Source organism: Danio rerio, chromosome 16, assembly GCF_052040795.2.
Source record: "Danio rerio strain M-AB ecotype USA chromosome 16, GRCz13ab, whole genome shotgun sequence".
In the NCBI taxonomy this organism is placed as follows: domain Eukaryota; kingdom Metazoa; phylum Chordata; class Actinopteri; order Cypriniformes; family Danionidae; genus Danio; species Danio rerio.
In genome coordinates, this window is record NC_141036.1 from 21885001 (window position 1) to 21908051 (window position 23051).

Consider the following 23051-nt stretch of genomic DNA (forward strand, 5'->3'; position numbering starts at 1 on the left):
GAAGCACAATTAAATCTTTTCTTTACCTAATAAATGTACTTGCACCTCAGAAGACAATGCTGACACACAATGAACGCGTGGGGGCATTTGAAGCCATGAGGCGTGGAGAACAGACGCTCTTAACATGCTCCAGACGTTCTGGAGTTCATAAATAATTTAATAACATTAATACTGAAACGGTAAGGCGTTTTAGAATGAATGACCAAAACAACATTTAAGATGTGTTAAAGTGTGCTCAGTCTTCTGGTTTGTCTATTCATTTCATCATCATTATCTCTTATAACAAACCTTTTTTTAATGCACATACTGGAATTTGTTCAGTAAAAGTGTTTCCATCATAGTTTATGCAAATTTTTCTATCGAATAAAAAGTTTTTCTACTCAGTTATGCACATTTTTTTATGCATATTTTCAAAAGTTATGTGCATCATGATGTTTCCATCAATCGTTTTTTATGCGCATCTCCAAAATGAGCATTAAAATAGGTGGGTGGACACGTAAGGCGAGAAATACCGCTTTGTCTTTAAAAAAGGGGAGGAGACGGACAGAAACTCTGGGTTTAGAGATTAAAACCTACTCCTGACCAAGTTAGATTCACAGAGTAAGTTATCACAGTAACTGACTGAGTTAAAGTTACCTCTCTTTCAGAAACAGGCATGACTTATCCTGCTTTCTCCAGTTTGACAAACCAGTCATTTTGAAATGGAAAACCCAGAGTTTCTCTCATTTACAAACCCCGAAATTAATTGAATTCATTACTTACTTCAAAATCCAACAAACAAGTTACAATGTGAAATACAATTGATTCAAATGTTTGCTAAATAATTTAAAGAAAAGTAAAGTATTTTAAGAAAAATAAGTATTGCTCAAATTTTGTTTAAGCACCTCTGGCTCCATGATGCTACAAGCTTGACACAGCAATTTTTAGCCTGAACCTTATTTGAAGAACCTCTCAGGCTTCATCTGGTTGGATGGGTACTAGTGTTTGTGGAAAGCCTTTTTCAGATCTCTTCGAAGATGTTTAATTGGGTTTAAGTCTGAACTCTGGTTGGGCCACTCAAGGACAGCCATTATGTAGTGTTGTAAACAATGCTTTGTCATATATTGGCTGTGTGCTTAGGGTTGTTGTCCTGTTGAAAGATTAACGGTTGCCCCAGTCTAAAGTTCAGAGCAATTTGGAACAGGTTTCCATCAAGGGTATCTCTGTAAATTGCTGTTTTTTTTATCATTATTTTTTTCTTTCCACTGAAAAGATCTCCAGAGCATGATGCTGAACCAACATGTTTCACTGTAGGGAAGGCGTTGGGCAGTTGATGATGAGTGCCTGGTTTTTTTCAGACAAAGAGGTCAATCATAAGCAATCTTTACATAGCCGATATAATGAGGCCCTAAAGCAGCTTGCTGCATTAAATGGTCTGTGAAACTTCATCATTTTGTGGTTGTATGCCATTTCAGGCTTGGCATCTGTGCTGCTGTGTAAAGATGCCTTTTGTTTTTTCAGTTCGTAGAATTTAGTTTGACATGCTCTGGGAGTCTTTCAGCTACCTTTGGCAAACTCCAGGTAGGCTGCCATGAAGATTGACATTTCTACCATACAGGTCTAATTAGTTGAATACAGCAGAGACTGTTCTTCTTCTGGAAGGTTGTCCTGTCTTCACAAAGCAATGCCTTGTCGCCTGCTTGACTAAGGGCATCCTCACACTATGCTATCCATACTGTGCCCAGGCCCGTTTCCTGAATCGTTTGAGAAGTATGAGTGCTTTAAATCGGGCTCAGCGTGGTTCAGTTGGCCGGTTGTGGCCCAGTTGGAGGAGGTGTGCCAGAGCACGGTTCACTTGGGCTCTATCGCGGTACACTTCTAGTGTGAATGCAAAGCATGTCTGAGCCTTTTTAAGGGACTATGTCATATGAATTTATCAATCTTTTTTTACTGTTGAATAAAAAAAAAATTTTTTTACTGAATGAAAGCAAACTGTCGTAGTTTATTAAAGATGCAAACCCCTCACTGCACGTCAGCTGCACCTTTAGCAAACGTCTAAAGCTTCAAAAGTGGCTGATCTGTTCAGCGAAATATCTGACTGCATGTCACTGCATATAAAACGACTAAAACAATATAACTAAAGAAATCTCTACTGTGCTGAGTGAGAGCACTTTAAACTGAACAGCGCATCATCGATAATGTAAGCATAAGCATGCTCAGGCTCGAATGCAATGTGAGTGTGGGCCATCGGGGGAGACAGAAGGGAGGACAAGTTTGCTTCAACCCTCTTCAAGGCAACTGTACATAGTGTGAGTACGCCTTAAAGCCCTTCAATCAAGGCCCACTCTAAAAATACTTTTGCTTCTTCCGACTTCTTCCGATTAGAGATGATTGAGTCTAACGCCATAAAGAAAAGTTGCAATATTTTGGATTAATGATTTTATGCTACAAAAATGGTAAAATTACTGTATATGCCTGGGGTACTTATAACACTGATTACAAGTATGGGCAACCAAATACATTTGAATTCTTTTTCACTCCCTCACTCACCTACTCACCTACCCACTTGTTTACTCAATTTTCTTCAGCTTAGTCCCTGCTTTACCAGGGTTGCTACAACGGAATGAACCACTAATTAGTCTAGCATGTGTTTTACCCTCACTAACATAGTGTGAATGTTAATAACATAATTCTCATGATTTTCAAAATGAGAATGAAAATCTTTCTTTCTTTCTTGATGTCAAAAGTATCTAAACATTTTGTTGCTGTTTAGAGAAAATATATGCATTGCATTGAGCTTAATTAACATTTTTTTAAATTTGGATTTGTAAGGTTAGTCTTTGTTGTTGTTCGGTTAAGGAAAAAACACGTATTGGCTAAATGTGTTTAAAAATAAACATTAATATAATGTAACCATTTAAAATTAATGTCAATTTAAGTAAATATTCATTAATTTATTGATACTTTTATTTATTTATTTAAAGTTTTTGTGTTTTATTTCTTTTAGTGTGGTGTCTGTGTTGTTTTCATGTCCATGCAGTATTAGTGGCCGTCTGTTGTCTTTAATGTTTTTAGACATGTGGGTGTGAAGGGGCCGGTTTCGCACAGACGGCAGACTTATTGTCAACAGTGATGTGTTTGGCTAGATTTTGGCCCCTGCACATACAGCACGATAACAAAGCCAGCAATGTGTGGTGTCTATAAATCAGATGAGTGAATACAGCCGGCTGACAATGAAAGATCGTTCTGTGGGTACAGTGGGATGTTCTCAGAGAAGAAGATAAAAACCCAGGACACATCAAGCTTATTTTGCCAAGCAACAGCTTGATAACATTTCTGATAAGTATAAAATCAGCATAGCGTTTAAATACAGATACCAAAATAATATATTACACCTGCCAAGGTTTAGTGTTTCTTTTTAATTGCTCTCAGGTCAAAGCATAAACGTTTTTTTTTTTGTTTTTTGTTTTTTGTATTTAGGTCTTAAAAGTAAATGCATCAATAAATGTTTATTTATTTAGCAAAAAAGATAATATCATTATAAACAATATATATTGTATGACCAAATCTTGTTATATGCTGATAATAATCATATGGAAAAGTATTGATAATTCAATGCACAAACAAGTGAAAAAAAAAACAGCCAGTATATAATGAAGATGTACAAAATAAAAACTGGTGTCACACTGGTCAAAATGTGTCTTTTACATTAAAAACATTACAACTTTTTTATACAAAATAAAGACTGCACTCACTCTTGAATCAGCAAGTGTTAAACTAAAGATACTCACTCTTAATTACTCACTCCCCTCGCTGCTGGAATCAGCTTCCAGAAATGATCAGATGTGCTCCAACATTAGGCACATTCAAATCGAGACTGAAAACACATATGTTTAGCTGTGCCTATACTGTATGAGCACTGTGCTACGTCTGACAGATTGCACTATTATGTTTTTCGTTTTCTTTTCGTTCCTAAACTTTTCTTTTTTATTCCTGTTTATGTAAAGCACTTTGAATTGCCAATGTGTATGAAATGTGGTATATAAATAAACTTGCCTTGCCTTGCCTTAATCATTTGAATTAGTGACTTGTTAACTGGAGGAGACTCTGAATAAATCATTTGAATCTGTGAGTTGGGTATGATCAGTATGATCTCCTGAACCAGGGTTTACCTTCATAAGGGAACTCCAACATGTGTCTGTATAAACAGACTTTGGGAGTGCTTTAGACGACCAATCACTTCTGAAGATATGAAAATGGCCCAATGAAATGCCAAATGAATTGGCGGAGCTCCACAGCTGAAACTGATAAGAGAATTAGGGCTATATCAGTCGGCTGTGAGAGTCATCTCATCAGAATTGTTGCTTCAGACTGAAGAACCCTTTTGCTGAGCTAACTTCCAACATTGAAGAAAATATTTCCTTCACCAGTACGGGAAAAGACGTTTTAGCTGCGGTTGAGCTGGGTTTCCCATCCCCTTTGGCATTTCGCTGGTGATTTAAAAGAGCAGTTTCTATAAAAAGCAGAATTCCCTAAGAGAGCACATGGTCGTACAGCGTGTCTTTTTAAAGATGTTGTTTCGACTGTGCGTTTCTGAATTCGGCAGTTTGCTCGCCCCGGATGACAGGCATGAGTATTGCGACATATGCTTGGGGGTCCAACATGTTGATGCGGTGCTCGCGGACAGTTCTTGCCCACATTGCGATGGCTTGACTGTTGCGCAACTGAGGTTGCGGCGAGCTCTTTTAGGGCAAGTCACCCCTGGTGCTCTCCGCCAAGCGGTTAGCACTCGGGCAGTCCTGAGGGTTACAGTAGGGGCTATTCCGTCGCCTTCGGGCCTGCGGACCCCTCGCTCCGCGTTAGTGCGCTCTGTCTCTGCTTCAAGTTGAGCGCTGGTCAATCCTCCGGGTTGGCCGCACTTTCATTAGATGACACCGGGGACATGATGTCCATCGCTGCGTCGGAGGGCGGGCTGACATGCTCCCTGTCACCTTCTTCCTGGAGGTACACAGAGAGCTCACGCAGGCATGGAGGGCACCTTTTTCTGCCCAGTTCTCGTGCACTCTCGCTCTTACCTCCCTCGATGGCGAAGCGACCAGGGGATATGAGCCGATTCATTGGGTGGAGTGTGCTATCGCGGTCAATCTTTGTCCGTAGGGCCACAACACTCCCTTCCAAAGCGTGCAGGTTATCTGGGTCTCTCATGGCTAGTGCCTACACTGCTGCGGGCCAGGCCACCTCCGCTCTGGATGCTATGGCCACCTATCAACGCTACCATGCAGAGAAGCTGGCCGAGATGCAGGAGGGCGGTTCTCCCCCGCGCTTGCTGCATGAAATCCACTCGGCAACCGATTATGCTCTCATGACCACCAAATCGGCTGCTCGTGCCCTGGGGAAGACGATGGCCACATTAGTGGTCCAGGAAAGCCACCTTTGGCTGAGCTTGGCCGATATGAGTGATGTTGACAAAGCTTAAACATCTGCTCCGCTTCCGCTGTACGCTCCACCGGCCGAGCGGCAACGCCGAGCCACCCACGGGACTGCAACGCTACCGCCCCAGGGCGCCTGGTTCCTGGGACGGGCCATTCGGAGAAGTGAGGACCTGCTCTTTCCTCGGTGAGGGGCTGAGGATTATTACATCAGTCCACAATGACTCTAAACTCATCGCTGCCGGCCTCCAGGCCAGTGGCAACCAAATTTCCATAATAGCAGTTTCCTCTCTCTCTGGATGCGCAAACCCGAGCACTGCCAGTCTGGGCCACTCCGCCTTCCAGATCCCAGCGCCAGCAGAATGGACTCCTTCATCTCACTCCGGCCTCACCGCGGGATCCAGGGAGGAAGGTAAGAGAAGACCTCTTATTTTCAGCTCTTCCTCGGGACGCACTGCTTCCCGGGATGAGCACTGCCATCCCAAGCTGCCCCTCCGCTGGCACGTCAGCGATCGCTCCGATGGTGTCATTAGTGCGCACTCTGCTGGCCTGGATAGCGCCGCTCAGCACGTTGCGGTGGCTCATACAGACAGTCAGACTCGGCTATGTGATACAGTTCGCTATTCACCCTTCCAAGTTCACGGGTTTCCTTTTCACAAGGGTTATCCCCGAGAGCGCCCCTCTCTTGCCAGAGGAGATTGCTGTCCTCCTGGCGAAGGATGCAATCGAGCATGTCCCTCCAGCAGAGATGAGGTCCGGGTTTTACAGCCTGTATTTCATAGTGCCCAAAAAGAGCGGGGGGTTAAGGCCAATCCTAGATCTGCACAGACTGAACTGTTTGGAGACATAGACCTGAAGGACGTATATTTTCATGTCTCTATTCTTCTACTCCACCGCCCTTTTCGCTGGTTCGCGTTTGAAGGACAAGCATGGCAATGCAAAGTCCTCACCTTCGGGCTCTCTCTGTTGTCGTGGGTTTTCACCAAGCTCGCGGAGGGTACTCTAGCGCTACTGCGGCTCGCAGGCATCCGCATACTCAACTATCTTGGCGACTGGCTCATTCTAGCCTCGTCTCGCGATCAGCTGATTATGCACAGGGACAAAGGGCTTCAGCACCTCGACCAGTTGGGGTTTCAGGTTAACTGAGAGAAGAGCAAACTTTGCCCTATGCAGAGGATCTCTTATCTTGGGCTGGAGCTAGATTCGCTAGAAACACATGCTGGTCAGGATGGACAGCATGGTCACGGTGGCTTTGGAGTCACACTCAGCTGAAATTGCTGCATGCCATTCACATTCCGGGCAAGCTCAACCGTGCAGCTGATGCGCTATCACGGCAGCTAGTGTCCCGAGGAGAGTGGAGACTCCACCCCCATTCGATCCAGCTGATATGGGCATGCTTTGCGCCCCTCTGGCTCAACGGGACCTGGGCTCCAGAGCTCACACTCCTTGCAGCAGCCCCTCCTTGGCGCATTCCCCTAATGGAGGACCTCATCTCTCTCAGGGACGGGGCACCATTTGGCACCCACGCCCAGATTTCTGAAACCTTCATGTGTGGTCCATAGACAGAGCGAGGAAGAATTAGATGACTTACCGTCTGTGGTGCTTAACACCATCACTCAGGCTAGAGCACCCTCTATGAGACATGCCTATGCCCTGAAGTGGAGTCTATTCTCTAAGTGGTGCACTTCTCACCAAGAAGACCCCTGAACTTGCCAGATTATCATTGTGTTATCCTTCCTTCAGGATAAGCTGGAGCGTAGGCTGTCACCTCCACACTGAAGGTTTATGTGGCTGCGATCTCCATTCATCATGACGCGGTGGATGGCAAAACGCTCGGGAAGCATGATCTAATCAACCAATTCCTCAGAGGCGCGTGGTGGTTAAATCCGTCCCGCCCCCTCTCATGCCCCCTTGGGATCTCTCTATAGTCCTAGGGGGTCTGCAGAGAGATCCGTTCGAGCCACTTGATTCGGTATCTCTTAAAGTTCTGTCATTAAAGGCGTCATTCAAGTGAGTTGGGCATCTGGAGGCATTTTTGGGTCAGCGAATCGAGTCTTAAATTCGGGCTTGGTTCCTACCACCCCATTTAAAGATCAGGTGGTGAACCTGCAATCGCTGCTTTCGGAGGAGGCAGGCTTAACCTATTCACTGCCTTGTCCCATTTGCACTTTGTGCCTTTACGTGGAACAAACGCAAAATGTAAGATCATGTGAACAGCTGTTACGGTGGTCGGCAGAAGGGAAGTGCCGTATCAAAATAGATGTTGGCCCACCTATTTAGTTGATGCAATCGCCCTCACTTATCAATGCCAGGGTGAGCCGCGCCCTCTTAAGGTGAGAGCCGCTCTACTAAAGGTGTCGTTTTCTCATGACCGTTAGCACACGGCGACTCTCTCACAGATATCTGCAGAGCTGTGGTTTGGGCGACATCTAACACATTCGCGAGGTTCTATAATCTTTGAGTGGAGCCAGTTTCCTCTCGGTTGTTGGGTAACCCCAATCAATCGGGGGGAATTAAGCTCGGTGTCATAAACGCTTGCTGCGCCCTGCTCCCTAACCTGGAGATGCATGCGCTTTTTTCTACTCTACTAGTAGGTTTCCCTTCTTAGGTGAACCCTAGAGAGTTCCTCCAAGGCCCCCAGCATTGACTCAGCGAAGGAGTCGAATGCATGGCTTAGTGTGCAGGTGTGTCTCCACTGCCACTACCTGAGTCTCCAGCTGGGAGCTGAGCGATCAGCTCTTTAGCAGGCAAAATTCTGATGAGCTGACTCACACAGCCGACTGATATGGCCCTAATTGGCTCATCAGCTTCAGCTATGGAGCTAAGCTCCGCCAATTCAATTGGCATTTCATTGGCCCGTTTTCATATCTTCAGAAGTGATTGGTCACCTAAAGCCCTCCCAAAGTCTGTTTATACAGACACACATCTCCGTTCCCTATTCGGGGAACGTGGGTTACATTCGTAACCAGGACGTTTCTCAACCACCTTCTTGGAGAACCACCAACACTGCATGTTTTAGATGTCTCCTTTGTCTGTCACACCCATTGCAGGTCTTTCAGTCCGTGCTAATGAGCTGATGATCTGAATCAGTTGGGTTTGGTTAGGGAGACACGAAAAATGTGCTGAGCTGGTGGTCCTCCATGAACATGGTTGAGAAATACTTTCCTAAACTATTGTAGATTAACAAAACAACAACAACAACAACAACAACAATTGTTCAGGACATAAACACTACTTTTAAAGGGATAGTTCATCAAAAACTCACCCTTTAATTGAATTAAGATAGTTTGAGTTTCCTCTATTAAACACAACAGAGGATATTTAAAAGAATGGTGCTAACCGGTACCCATTGGATTCCATTGTATTTTTTTTTCCATGCTATGAATGCCAATGGCTACCAATTTCCGTACTCTTCAAAAATATGTTCTTTTTTTGTTCATAGAATAAAGTAATTCATAAAGATTTAAAACCACATGAGGGTGGATAGTTAGTGAATACACTTTATATTTGGACTGAACTTTCCTTATAAACACCCCTAAATTTTATTTTTTTTACTTCACAATAAATTTATTCCACTACATGAAATATAATGAAGTAAAGGTACAATAGTCTTGTAATGTGATGAAGTAAATCTTGTCAGATAAAGTACACTACCTGACAAAAGTCTTGTTGCCTATCTAAGTTTTAGGAACAACAAATAATATCTTCTAGTTGATCAATTGGCATCAGAAGTGGCTTACATAAAAGACAAAAGCCTCAAGATTACACTTATTTTACCAAAATAAAATATGATCATGCCTTGTTTTTTTTATTATTTTAAATTGTATTAGTATTTAGACAAAAATCTTGTCACTGAACAGAAATAACAGTACAAAATATAAAGGCATGGTGATGTGGAAAAAGAATGAATGTTGTCTTTTACTCCCATGAGCTTGGAGGACTGCATCCATATCTCTGCCAAGACTCAAATAAAATTAATAATAAAAGTCATTTGGAATGGCAAAGTAAGCATTCTTGCAGGACACCCAAAGTTCATCAAGATTCTTTGGAATCCTCTTCAATGCGTCTTCCATCTCACCCCAGACATGCTCAATAATGTTCATATCTCGTGACCGGGCTGGCCGATCCTGGACCACCTTGACCTTTTTTGCTTACAGAAACTTTGATGTGGAGGCTGAAGTATGAGAAGGAGCGCTATCCTGCTGAAGAATTTTTCCTCTCATGTGGTTTGTAATGTAATACGCAACACAAATATCTTGATACCTCAGGCTGTTGATGTTGCTATGCACTCTGGAGATCTCTTGCATGCCCCACTACTGCATGTGTTTTGATGATTGAAGTGCAGTTCAACAGATGATTCATCAGAAGAAAAAAAATCAACCTTCTGCCACTTTTTCAAATGATTAACTAGAAGTCAAGTTATTATTTGTTGCTCTTCCAGCTGAGATTGATAACAAGACTTTTGTCATGTATTGTGCAGATGCTTGAAAATGTACTTAAATAAAGCAATAATAAAAACAAAAAATGTTTTCCACTATACCTGGCTCTCCTCTAGACTCTCTAAAAGCTCATCACTGCATTTCAGCATTGGTGTAGCAGTGCGGTAATGCTCTTCATAAACAAACTCCATCCGAGCCCACATCTGGCTAATTTCAGTCAAAACCTTCAATAGAAATAAAAAAATATATATAATATTACTCATTTCTCGAAACTGTAAAACAGTGAAAAGAACACGCAGAGAGATTCTATATGAGGCAAGACCTTCTCTGTGGTGATCTCTCTGACTGCTCTGCCAACCGTACTGTGCACCACATCTTCATATCTGTGCAGCTGCAGAGCCAGTAAATCTTCCAGAGTTGTTTCTTTAGACAGTGTGAAATCAACCTAAGAAAATGTTGTAAATGTGACAAATTATTATTTGACTTAATTTACAGACTTTACTCTTTAACACTGCAAATAAAAAGACATGCACCTTCTTAAAACAATATACAGTTACAATAACTGAGAAACACAACAAAAAGTTTTAAGGTGACGCAGTAGGTAGTGCTGTCGCCTCACAGCAAAAAGGTCACTAGTTCGAGCCTCGACTTGTTCATTTGGCATTTCTTTGCGGAGTTTGCATGTTCTCCCTGCATTTGCGTGGGTTTCCTCAGGGTGCTCCGGTTTCCCCCACAGTCCAAAGACATGCGGTACAGGTGAATTGGGTAGGCTAAATGTTCGATAGTGTATGAGTGTGTATGGATGTTTCCAGAGATGGGTTGCAGGGTATCATACATCCATCGCAATAAGACATGTTTGGTGCGATTTGTTGCTATTTTCAGACCAACGCAACACAAATTTCTATGTTTTGCGCCATGTTGTTTAAATAGAAAATCCATTTGCGTTACTTTGTGAACTCATGGGTGTGCCGGTCTATAAAGGAGGTGTGTTAAGGCGCATTGTTGGTGCATTACTATTTTAAGGAACTAAAATAGAGGGTTAAAATGTAAAAAAATTATTATTTACTACATAAATATAAAAAACACTGTTTCCATACCTTCTTTATGTCCGTTTTTTTTTCAGTTTATTTGACAATTAGCATTTTTATTATATTGTTATTATTATTAGCAGTATAACTTATTATCTGCATATTCATATTTGTTATAATAAAAACAAGTTTAGATTTGTCCACCTGTTGGGTTTTGGATATGTATGCATCAATATAAAGGGCATAAAAATAAGACGTGTGTTTGGATATAACACCTCGTTATTATTGTACATTTATTCTTTTGCTATAAATAAAAACTGAATTTAAAAATAGTTTTGAAACAAATCTTTAGAGTTAACAAACAAAATTAATTTTGTAGGCTAATGAATGTCTTCAGTGAAGTCCGTAGAACACTGTTTCCTTATCCACGAAAGTAAAGGAGTAAAGTAAAGAGTAAAAGTAAAGTAAAGAGAAAGTAAAGAGGCCGAATGGAGAAGGCTAATTTTTAATCCTCATGCTGCAGATGAACTGTTGAACTTTTTTCTCGCTAGTGAAGCATTTAGTTTTTATTCAGTTTTTCTACTTACAAAGTTGGTAATGTAAATAGCAAATTTGCCATGGTGCAACAACCCTGTTAGACCATGTACTGTGACACAAACCACATTTTTTCCATCCTTAAAATAGTAAAAGTGGATTTGGATACACTTTTACCGCTTTTGCGCTATGCGCTTTGAACTTTGCGCCAAATCATTAAAATTGAGCCCTAAAACAACTAACGAGCATTAAATTTACTACAATACATACAGAAAATAAAGAAATACAGAAATTTGACTTTTTGTTCTAGGTTTCGATCTCAGCTAGTTATGTAACGTTCTACATTTTGTTCGTGAAGTGTAATGCAAATGTTAAATCTTGGTTTAGCTCTATTATATAACATGTGAGATTTTATTTTAATACATTTTGAAATTATTTGTTTTATTTATGGTTAATTAATCTACAACAAATGAAACATTCTATGAAAAAACCTTGCCAATTTGATCAAAAAGGGTGAAATTAGGAATAGAAATAGGAATGAAAGTGAAAGAATAAAAGTGATTATCTAATCACTTTAATTATGATTAGCGGTGTTTCTACAGAACACAAGTGAAAAAGTTAAGATTACAAGCAATAGCCATAGGCCTCAGAAATGACAAACAGCAACATAAAAACAAATGTAACTGTGTGGATACATTCATTACAGTACTTATTGTGATTTGGTTACTGTTTTCTTTCATTGCATGGAAAAAATGCTAAATAAAAATCTGATTTTGTGCTTAGATTTAGAACAATACAAGGACGAGTTGAGTAAAATAAAATAAAAATGAGGAAAAGCCTTTAATGTGTAAAAACTGAAATTATTTTAGGGATTATATAGGGCTGTGTAATCTATAATTTTGAAGTAGTTCAAGTTCAAATCAAGTCTAGTACTGTCTTCTTTCTCACCCCAGTAGTGCTGATCAGCTGGGCCCAGTGCCTGTCTCTCATTGCTGGATTCAGCAGTTCTGTCACAGCTCTGAGAGAAGCCAACAGATCACTGAGCACACGCTCCAGACCCACATACACATCCCAAACACGTGCCTCTTTATCAAGAACCCGCATTTCCTGGTCAGATATAAAATGAGTATTACATGTTAGAAACCCAACAGAGCTAACACATGATATTAAAATGAAAAAAAAATAAAAATAAAAAAGATAACTGCAAAACTCTTAATGTTACAACTGCAAGTTACATTTCACAATAATAACCATTATTTCTATCAAATTCTGAGCTGCATATCACAGCTAAGCATTTTTTCTTACAATTTCTGAGTTTGTCATGCAATTCTGTTTTTTTATTATTATTTCTGTCTACATTTTTTCCTCTGAATTTTAGGTTTACAAAGTTGTAATTTTTTTCTCTGAATTCTGAATTTACTATTAGGAAATTCTAACCTTTTTCTCAAAATGATATGTTTGAATTATTGAATTTTGAATTATTAGTTTGTAATCACACTAGAAAACATAGTGTAATCACACAGTTGTAATCACACTAGAAAACACCAATCAAATGCAGCCTGGGGCATGCATCTTGATGATCCTGTGTGCAACATATCAGTCTGCATTTGGGTGCTGAACTTCCGATGCCCATTTAGGTTCTGTTGATGTAGAAAGTGACCTTTTATTATTATCTGAACTCTTATTATTAAACTTTGCCTAGGTATACCCAGATTTACTTTATTGGGCACATTTAATACACAACTCTGGATTTCTATGTTTAACTTTTTGTTCTTTGAATTATAAATTTATATCTGTTTTTCTTGTAGCTGAATGAAAATTTTTTTTTTTTTTTCCCACTATTCAGACTTTTTTCTGCTCAGAATTATATATCTGCGGGATATACACACAATTTTTTTTTTTTGCCTAAGACTCATTCTTGGATATTTTGCCGATGTTCTTACTTTTGTAAACCTTCTTAGCTCTGTCTCCATCTGTTCCACGTTGATCTCTCTCCACTTAGTCCCTGTCCAGGCTGATATACTGGACTGTCAGGACATAACATTAAATTAAATGAACAGTTTAAGCTAAACAAAATCCAAATACCAGAATTTTCAAAAACAAAAATTAAATCAAGACAAAACTGATCCACCTGAGCGCACAGGAGCAGATCCCAGAGCTGTTTTAGAACAGCATTGTCTCTCTGACAGAGCCTGAGCTGTTTAGTATCAGGACTGCTGACTTCAAACAGCTTACAGGACTCCTGGAGATCTGCATTCTCTTCCTCTAAAGCCAGCATCTCCATGTGACACTGACAAACACACAGAATCATCTCATGTCCTCACCGCACATACTATTATTAACAAAATGTCAATGTATGGAAATATATGAAAATGTACACTGCGGTATGATGTGGCGTGATTGTTTAAATTAGAAGAAGTTAGTTTTTACTTTATCCAGACGAGCATAAGGTTTATCTGTGTTGTACTGAAGAGGAGCTTCTGTTCTGAACTTTCCTCTAAACTGATACAGCTTTTTCTGAAAAAAAAGACATGAATTAAAAAAAGGTACAAAAAAGTTTCACCCTTTCAAATAATATAGACATTGTTTAATAAGTATCTCACCTCAAAGGCTACACACTTCCTGCGGATGATAACCACCTCCGCATTATGAAGAGGAGCAACCTCATGTTTCACTGTCCAGGCAAACTTCTTTAGGCTGTTCCACTTCTCCGGCAACTCCTGATACAGTCAACAGAGTAATGTAGGACAGCCAATAAGCTGACTATTATTGTAATGGTAAACAGAGAGTTTATCCAAAATTGAAAATCATACTTCACTTCACTGTAAAACCCAAAAAGTTAAGGTAACTCAAACCATTTGAGAAAACCGATTGCAACAAACCATTTAAGTTCAAAAACTAATCCTAATGAGTACTGTGAACTTAATCTATTTGAGTAAACGAAACAATTTGAGGACAGTAAAACCCAATAAATGAAGAGAACTCAAACTAACTGAGTACTGTAAAACCCAATAAATTAAGGCAACTCAAACTGTTTGAGGAAATCGATTGCAACAAACCAAGTTCAAAAACTAATCTATGAGTACTGTGAACTTATTTTGAAGTAATGAGGTATTTAATTAGCTCATTACCTAGAACGCTGAGTTCAAAACTCTTTTCAAATGAGTAGAATTGACCCTTTGCTAAGCCACGCCCAAAAAACGCCATCCACCAATCATGGCTTAGCAACTGTAGCTACGCGCAGGGGCTCTGTCAAGCTTTCGAGCTAGTGCATATCGATTGTGCAAATCTGATACCCGGTCTCCTTGAAGTTTGGACGGGATGAAGTTTCAAAACCTAAATCCCAAGAGGAGAAATGCCAGCGTGGATCAAACTCTATGAGGGGCACTAAAGGAGCGGAGCAAAGTTGGTTTTGTTTTGATATTCCTGACACATTCAGTGATAGACAGGCGGCAATAACTCACACACCTCACCCTAAACAGATCTAAACTGTGTTTCCTACAAAAACACAAAGCTGGTTATGTTTCCCAGCTGTCTTATTCCTTTTTTTCGCTCGATTTCATGAGTAATACTCCATTTAAGCCTTCACCATAACATTAATAATGTTAGTCATACTAATAGCGAATAGATCATAATAACATGAGTTATTGATCCAGAAAATACAGATCTGCGAATCTGTTGCTAACTTTACTGAACTTAATATTTCCATCTATTTCAAGCTATGAATATTTGAAATTACAAATCAACAGAACAAAACAAAAATATGATCACAAACTGAGCAGCTGCGATCAATATACTTTACCCCCAGCTGTTTTTCAGTCATTTATAAAGAGTACACAAACATACTGACTGTGATAGGTAACTTACTGTACATTGTTATGGGTCAATGATGCTAATATTCGGCACAAATCCATCAGCTTCCCTTTCTGGCTGTTCTTTCTATGAATGAACTATGTAAAAGCGCTGTCATGCATGTTTCCTCGTCGGTTAGTAAGGCTATATTTCATTGCACACCTATTAATCTATCAGGCTTTTTGACTAAAAATAGAGAAATCACGGTATCATTTATTATTATTATTAGATTATTTTTAAACTTCACCTCTCTTGCTGAGCATGAGGTAAGCTGTTGAATGGTTAGCGTATGAGGCGGCTAGGCTATGCTAGCTTCAATTTTGATTGATTTATTCTCTAAACGGTTGCCTATTATGTTGTGAATATACCCCTAATGACATTATATCCCTGGCAATGTCTGAAACCGGCGGACACACATTGAAAAAGCCATGCCAGGCACGAAAGCTTGACAGGCGTAGCAACAGTAACTGAGGAGGACGGGGCTTAGCGAAGGGTCCAATAACTTTCAGTAAATTTTAATTGAACTACACTCATTTTGTTTGATATAGTTGGCTGTTGGTAAGCTAAGTTGTCCTTTGTGTATCTGTGTGATGTAATCGTGTATTGGTGTTTCCCAGTACGGGGTTGCAGCTGGAAGGGCATCCACTGTATTAAACATATGTTGGATAATTTGGCAGTGCATTCCGCTCTGGCGACCCCTGATGAATAAAGGGACTAAGACGATGGAAAATGAATAAATGTAAAATTATTTTATTTTATGGTAAACCTGAATTACTTACTAGCCTTTTTTTAAACCATATAAGTTTTTTCTGTCATGTTTTATTAATTCATTGTGTCCTTACTAAGCAAAAACTTTTAAATAGCTTATACTGTAAACAATATGAGAAAAAGACTATGACAAAACGATCACATCTTATTGAAAGTGAAATCATAAAAGAAAGAGTTTCAACAAATTAATTCAATAAATTAACTTTAATATTCTACATTACATTATAGATGACCTGGGGGTAATTAAATTAACAGCAAACTGTCCGTTTCTGAGAACAAAATCTTGTGAAGTGCTTTCAAAAACTCTCACCTCAAGCTGAATGTAAATACTGTCAGGTAAGGTTTCTCCAAACTGCTCCAGAAGATTGACCATTTCATGGACAGGCTCAAAAAGCTGCTCTGTACTATGCTGACGGTTTCTGATAGCCAGCAGGAAGCCCTTCACCTCAACAAGAGCCTGGTAATCTCCACTGCACACTGGCTCTTTAAGCCTGGATTCAGCCTGCTCCATGAACTCCTCCAGCTCACCAATGCTAAAAAACAGATAACAAATCAGCGGAAACTGATTACTTTTATTGACTGAGGAAAGAGTTTGGAGTTTAGAGGAAAATTAGGGTGATTTATTTTCTACATAATTATGGACGGGGCTCTCACCTGTTTGTAACATAAGACATCAGGTGCTTCTTAAACATCCAGCTCCATTTTTTGATAATGTTTAAAAGACTCATTTTGAACGATCGGATATCCACTCTAAACCAACCGTCAAAAACCTGCCAGTCCTCCAAATGGCTGACTTCTCTGTGCACTTCTTCGTAATGATTCATCTGTTGTGAAAGGAGACAATTCACAAATAAAATTACAAACACTTTGCACTGTCATTAGAAAATAGTTAGTCTTATACATAAACAGTGCTCAGCTTAAATGATTATACCACTCCCAGACCACACTTTTAAATAGATAATTTCTATAAAATGCTTTACAATAATATGTTTGTGCATATACAACAGATTTGTCTGTGCCAAAGCCAAAACTGGAACTAATCTAACACAACAAACATACAAAAAAACACAAGATTACAGTCCAAAAACTAGTACACCAAAATTAACATTCATTCATTCATTCATTCTTTCATTAATTTTCTTTTCGGCTTAGTCCCTTTATTAATCTGGGGTTACCACAACAGAATGAACGACCAACTTATGCAGCATATGTTTTACACAGCTGCCCTTCCAGCCGCAACCCATCACTGGGAAACATCCATACACACTCATTCACACACATACACTATGGACAGTTTAGCTTACCCATTTCACCTATACCACATCTTTGGATTTGTGGGGGAAACCGGAGCACCCGAAGAAAACCTACACGAGCACAGAATCCCAACTGACCCAGACAGGGCTTCGAATCAGCGACCTTCTTGCTGTGAGGCGATTGTGCTACCCATTGCGCCACCGTGCTGCCCCCAAATTATTATTTTTTTTTCATAGTTTGTATTTTTTCTTTGCAATAACTTTGAATTTAAATGTGTTATCTTTCTATTCCTAAATATGTTAGCTAATCCAACTCCTATTTTCATGAATACAACTATTTAATAAAACAGTTTTGTTTAAGTACACTAAAATATATTGGCTATATTCGATGGGAAAAGAAAAAAAATTAGTTTTTAGAAAAGAATGAATTTATTTATGCTGAGCACTGTACTGTATATAGCTAAATTAGCTCAAAACAAGCTACAATTTATATTGTATGTTTACTTTTTTCTACAATTTCTGTTTAATGGAGAGTTTATTTTTAACATATTTCTGAACATAGTAGTTTTAGAATTTTATCTCTAATAACTGGTGTATTTTCTCTTTCCCATGATGAAAGTAAATAATATTGTACTATATATACTTTCAAGACTCTTCTATGATTTAAATGCTTAAAGTGACATTTAAAGGCTTAACTAGGTTAATTAGGTTAACTAGGCAAGCTAGAGTAATAGGGTTAGTGTTTTCCCTCCCTAACACTATCAAGTTATTATGAAAATGAACAGACAAAAATTTAAAAATAGTTTTCCTGAAAAAGGTGTTTTGCAGCCGGATTTGGATCGCTGATACAGTGACATGGCAGAATGTTTATCAGAAACTCCTCTGTCAACATGCTGCCGTTTCATTTTGATCTCTTGATATTTTGAGAGACACATTAAAATCTCAATGTCTTTACCTGCTTTTTGAATTGCGCTGTGGTTGGAGGGTTTTCCGGAAAAGCATCCTCTCCATAGGCTTCCACCTCTTCAGCTGTCAGCACATGACCATAAAGTAGGAACTGCCTAAGAAATTCAGCCCTGTCATCAAGCCACAGTGGGCTGTAGCGGTTAAATGTGTCCTGGTATTGTAGGGCTTTCTGCAGGACTTCTTCAACTTTCTCCATTATTTCCTGCCGAAGGTCTAAGAGATCCAACATGTCCTCGACATCTGCCTAAATGATGCATAAAATAAAAATATTACATTCCTATGCACAGTTGAAGTAAGAGTTATTAGCCCCTCTAAATTATTGCCCATTTTCTGTTTAAAACAGGGAAGATTTTTTCAACACATTTCTAAACATAATAGTTTTAATAACTTATATTAATTAACTGTATTAATATTATCTTTACCATGATGACAGTACATAATATTTGACTAGTTATTCCATTACACTTCTATACAGCTTAAAGTGACATTTAAAGGCTTAACTAAGTTAATTAGTTTAACAAGGCAGGTTAGAGTAATTAGGCAAGTTATTTTATAAAAAACAAAATAGCTTAAAGAGGCTAATAATTTTGACCTTAAAATGGTGTTTTAAAAATTAAAAACTTCTTTTATTCTAGCCGAAATAAAACAAATAAGACTTTCTCCAGAAGAAAAAGTTATCAGCCATACTGTGAAAATTTCCTCGCTCTGTTTAACATCATTTGGGAAATATTTAAAAAGGAAGAAAAAAAATCAAATGGGGCTAATAATTCTGACTTTACCTGCTAATATATACAGAATTATTAGCCCCATTTGACTGTATTATTATTAATATTATTTATATATATACAGTTGAATTATTCGCCCCCTTGCTTAATTTTTCCCCAATTTCTGTTTAACGGAGAGATTTTTTCAACACATTTCTAAACATAACAGTTTAATAATTCATTTCTAATAACTGATTTATTTTATCTTTGCCATGATGACAGTAAATAATATTTGACTAGATATTTTGCAAGACACTTCTATACAGCTTAAAGTGAGATTTAAAAGCTTGGTTAAGGTTAATTAGGTTAACTAGGCAGGATAGGGTAATTAGGCAAGTTATTGTATAACGATAGTTTGGTCTGTAGATTATCGAATAAACAATTAGCTTAAAGGGGCTAATAATTTTGTCCCTTAAATAGTTTTAAAAAAATGTACAACTGCTTTTTTACTAGTCAAACAATCAAACATACAGTTAAAGTTTTCTTGCTCTGTTAAACATCATTTAGGAAATATTTTAAAAAGAAAAAAAATTCAATGGGGGGCTAATAATTCGGACTTTAACTGTATTTATATAGCTATTCAATTAGACATAAATTTAGTTGGTTTTTTTTGTCAGCTTATACACATTAAACATCATGAGTGTTTACACTATGGCATCAATCTAAATGGTTGTTTTTTTGGAACTGGAAGTGGTCAAAAGAGGATAAGCTCAAAACTACAGACCCTGTTTACATTTGTGTAACATTGTCCCCTTGTGATTGGATCAACAAAAATGCATCTTCATACCAGTTGTAAACTGGAGCTGTAGCAAAAAATTATTCAAGAATTAAAAAAAAATTCACCACTATTAAATTGATTCTGAACTTTGCATTGGGGCGATTTCGCTCTGATCCATAGAGTTAAAATGATTGTGAAATAAACTGTTTTTCATTGCATACATGCAAATGTTGGCTGTTGTTTTAAATAGCGAGCCCTTGAAATGGAACTGTAAATTTAATAGTTCATCTTGTACCTGGTAGTCCTCCACAATGAGGTGTGGTGCCACTCTCTTGACCTGAGCAGACATCTTGAACACATCACCAAGTAATTCTTCCACCAGTTCATAAAGTCCATCCCCACCATCTCGATCAAGAGATGGTTTGAATTGAATCTCAGATCCCATCAGTAGCATCTGAGCCTCGAACAAGGGAGCCTGCCTCACTGACCCCCCCATGTTCTCAATGAAAAACTCCAGAGAGGTTGAGATCACTTTGAAAAATCCTTCCACCACCATATCATCTACATATTCCAAGTAGGCTTTCCATTCATCTGATGAACTATCGGCCTCAAAAAACATTATGTTTTCCTAGGAAGGAGAAACAGCAATGTTAGAGAATAATGCTTTAACAAAAAGAATTGATGAATACAGCATATCCATACCTGTAACAAATTATGGATAATTTCTGCATCTTTCCTGATGTTTCTGTAACTTTGTGCTACTATTGTAGCTTTATCTTCTAGTTGTAGTACCATGTCTTTCTTGTGATCTTTTCTGCAAAATGTCAGATGTTTGCTCCATCCTTTCATCTGAGCTTTTATCATCTCAATGTTGTCTTTAGTTTTCTGAAGTCTTCTTTCCAGCTGATATACGGTGTGCTTAAGCATGCAGATGTAGTTCCAGCTGTTCTCGGTTTGCCATGTAAGCTCAGTTTCTGCTCGATGGATTTGCTGGTCAATGGTCTTCATCTCTTCTTTTAGAAGAGGAGCCTCCACTTCAAGAGTCGTCTGTTTCACCTTATTGTACCACTCCACCAATAAATGTAGGCTCCCAAGGTTCTAAGGGAAATCAGGCACAATAGCTATAATGACCCCATAGCTTGAAAAAAAAACATAACAGACAAACTGAGCATTCACTAACCTCAAAGAATATCTGCCTGTTTTCATACACCTTCATAGCAGCGGAAGGGATGTTCATCTGATTAAACATTTTCAGATGCTTCACGTCCTTGAGCACAGCAATCAGCTGAGGTGAAAAAGTTCAACATTATGCAAATGAATACATTGAACAAATCCCTAAAATTAGATAGTCTAAAAATTGAAATGACTGTCTTATGCCGTAGTACATTTCAAACACACTACAGTTATGTTCTTCACCTCCTGATTGACGTTTACCGACAGCAGGTCAGTAGTATGGTCTCTTTTGATGAGGGGCTGGTCGAGGTTCATCTGGCAGACATGGTTAATATCACCACACCATCTCAAATAGACCTGCTTCTCATACTCATCCAAAAGAGAGGACATCTCCTGGTAATTATGCAAAGCCAACTCTATTTCTGCTCCTTCCATTTTCCTATAATACAAATTCACTTTCAATTGACCTGCACCATTAAAATAAAAAAGAAAATAATGAAATCATAAAATCTTTGAAACACTTACATATCTAGAACAAATCGAAAATTGTTCCAAGGGATTTGAATTCTGTCTCTTAGCATTTTTGCCCACTTCAGAGACCCTGTCATTGCAGGCATGTTCTTGTTCAAATGCAGTGTGTTCCTCTTTTTCTGAAATATAATGATATGATATAATGATATTATTAAATAAAGTGATTTTCTGATGTATAATAATAAAGTTTATATAATATTTTTATATGTAAAAGAACAACAGTCTGTTGGCAAAAAGCAACTTTACCTGTTCAAGATGTGCATCAAACAGGTGTTTGCATTTGTTCAGTTCCTTTCCAAAAAGCTCAGTCACTTCAAAGAACTTGGGAATAAAAGATTCCTTTATGATGTCTCTGTCCAAGAGGGGTTTGAACACGGTGACCAGCTTTAAACAAATTCAGATTGAACAGTGAATTTCATAGTTTAGGTTAGGCTATACTCTTTTTTTTCTTAACAATTCTAACTAAATCTATCAGAAATGCTTACTTTGAAAACTGATTCCAATCCTGAACAATCTTGAAAGGCCAGGCATAAAATATTGGACAGTTGTCGATCAAAATCTGCCACTTTTTCTTGAAAACTGGAAAAGTCTTTTTCAAAATCCTTCAAAACAACACACAAAATGCAGTATTTAGACAAATCTAGCTTTAAATGTGCTTTTTAACTTAACTTCTGTTCTAAAGTACACTGAAAAAAGTGTTGCATGCAGAACTGTTGCAAACGATTTATTTGTGTTGAATTTAAACAAACAAATTAAGTTTATTAATGTTCAACCTAATTTGTTTGTTTAAATTCAATACAAATAAATTGTTTACAACCACTTAACGTAAAAAAAATTGAGTAAATCCAAGGAATCATCTTTGAATATTTTTTTTTCAGTGTACTAAATTTATAGGTATAACAAATCATAGTAACTGTAAATATGTCACTAACAAGCATGTTGAAATATTCTATAGAATCTATAAGTGTCTACTAAACAATATATGTTGACTGAAATAAATTTTTACTTATGATTCATAAATACTTTACTAATATTTATTTAAACAGATATAACACGACAAATTATTCATGTAAATAACTAAGGCTCTGGGTAGAAAAAAAAGAAAGGCACTGAATATTAGACATTATGCTGTACACTAGGGCCGGGCGATATTGCAAAAAAAAAAAAAAAAATATATATATATATATATATATATATATATATATATATATAGGTTTTTTTATAAAGTTTGACCGATTCACGATTTCAATTTCTATTTTTTTTATTTTTTATTATTGTGTAACTAGTCAACTTAAACATTACAACAACATGACTGAAGTAACATTCTCTTTAAGTAACTTGAAAAACCATCTGGTTAAGGAACATTGTATTTTTAATGGCCATGCCATAAAATAGTTAACAAGGTTTAAATAAATGTAAAACAAATTCACAAGTTAAGTATTGTTGCAGAATATTTTCATAAAATATATATGTGTAAATATTGCAGTTACAGGAATACAGAGGTTTTTTTTTTGCAAGTTTTGCTGAGCCTCGGAAAGATTGGCTGTCAGCTCGGCTTTGCCTTCTGATTGAATGACAGGTTGTAATGCTGCTGCCTTTTTCTTAAAAAGATACAGT

At 38.1% G+C, this 23051-nt stretch overlaps 1 protein-coding gene across 1 annotated transcript in view; it reads right to left on the minus strand.

Moving 5' to 3' along the window:
• Positions 1-23051, minus strand: part of si:dkey-233k19.3 — a 188511-nt gene that overhangs the window by 156942 nt on the left and 8518 nt on the right. Inside the window, exons 9-25 of the mRNA XM_087286860.1 lie at positions 21920-22036; positions 21681-21818; positions 21429-21553; positions 21147-21342; positions 20911-21015; positions 20433-20828; positions 20026-20358; positions 18238-18492; positions 16684-16853; positions 16340-16562; positions 14013-14129; positions 13840-13926; positions 13541-13699; positions 13353-13436; positions 12358-12516; positions 10170-10292; positions 9949-10071 (exon numbers count right to left, since the gene is read on the minus strand). Of these exons, the coding sequence (XP_087142986.1) occupies positions 9949-10071; positions 10170-10292; positions 12358-12516; positions 13353-13436; positions 13541-13699; positions 13840-13926; positions 14013-14129; positions 16340-16562; positions 16684-16853; positions 18238-18492; positions 20026-20358; positions 20433-20828; positions 20911-21015; positions 21147-21342; positions 21429-21553; positions 21681-21818; positions 21920-22036 (2910 nt within the window). The remainder of the gene's footprint in view (positions 1-9948; positions 10072-10169; positions 10293-12357; positions 12517-13352; positions 13437-13540; positions 13700-13839; positions 13927-14012; positions 14130-16339; positions 16563-16683; positions 16854-18237; positions 18493-20025; positions 20359-20432; positions 20829-20910; positions 21016-21146; positions 21343-21428; positions 21554-21680; positions 21819-21919; positions 22037-23051) is intronic.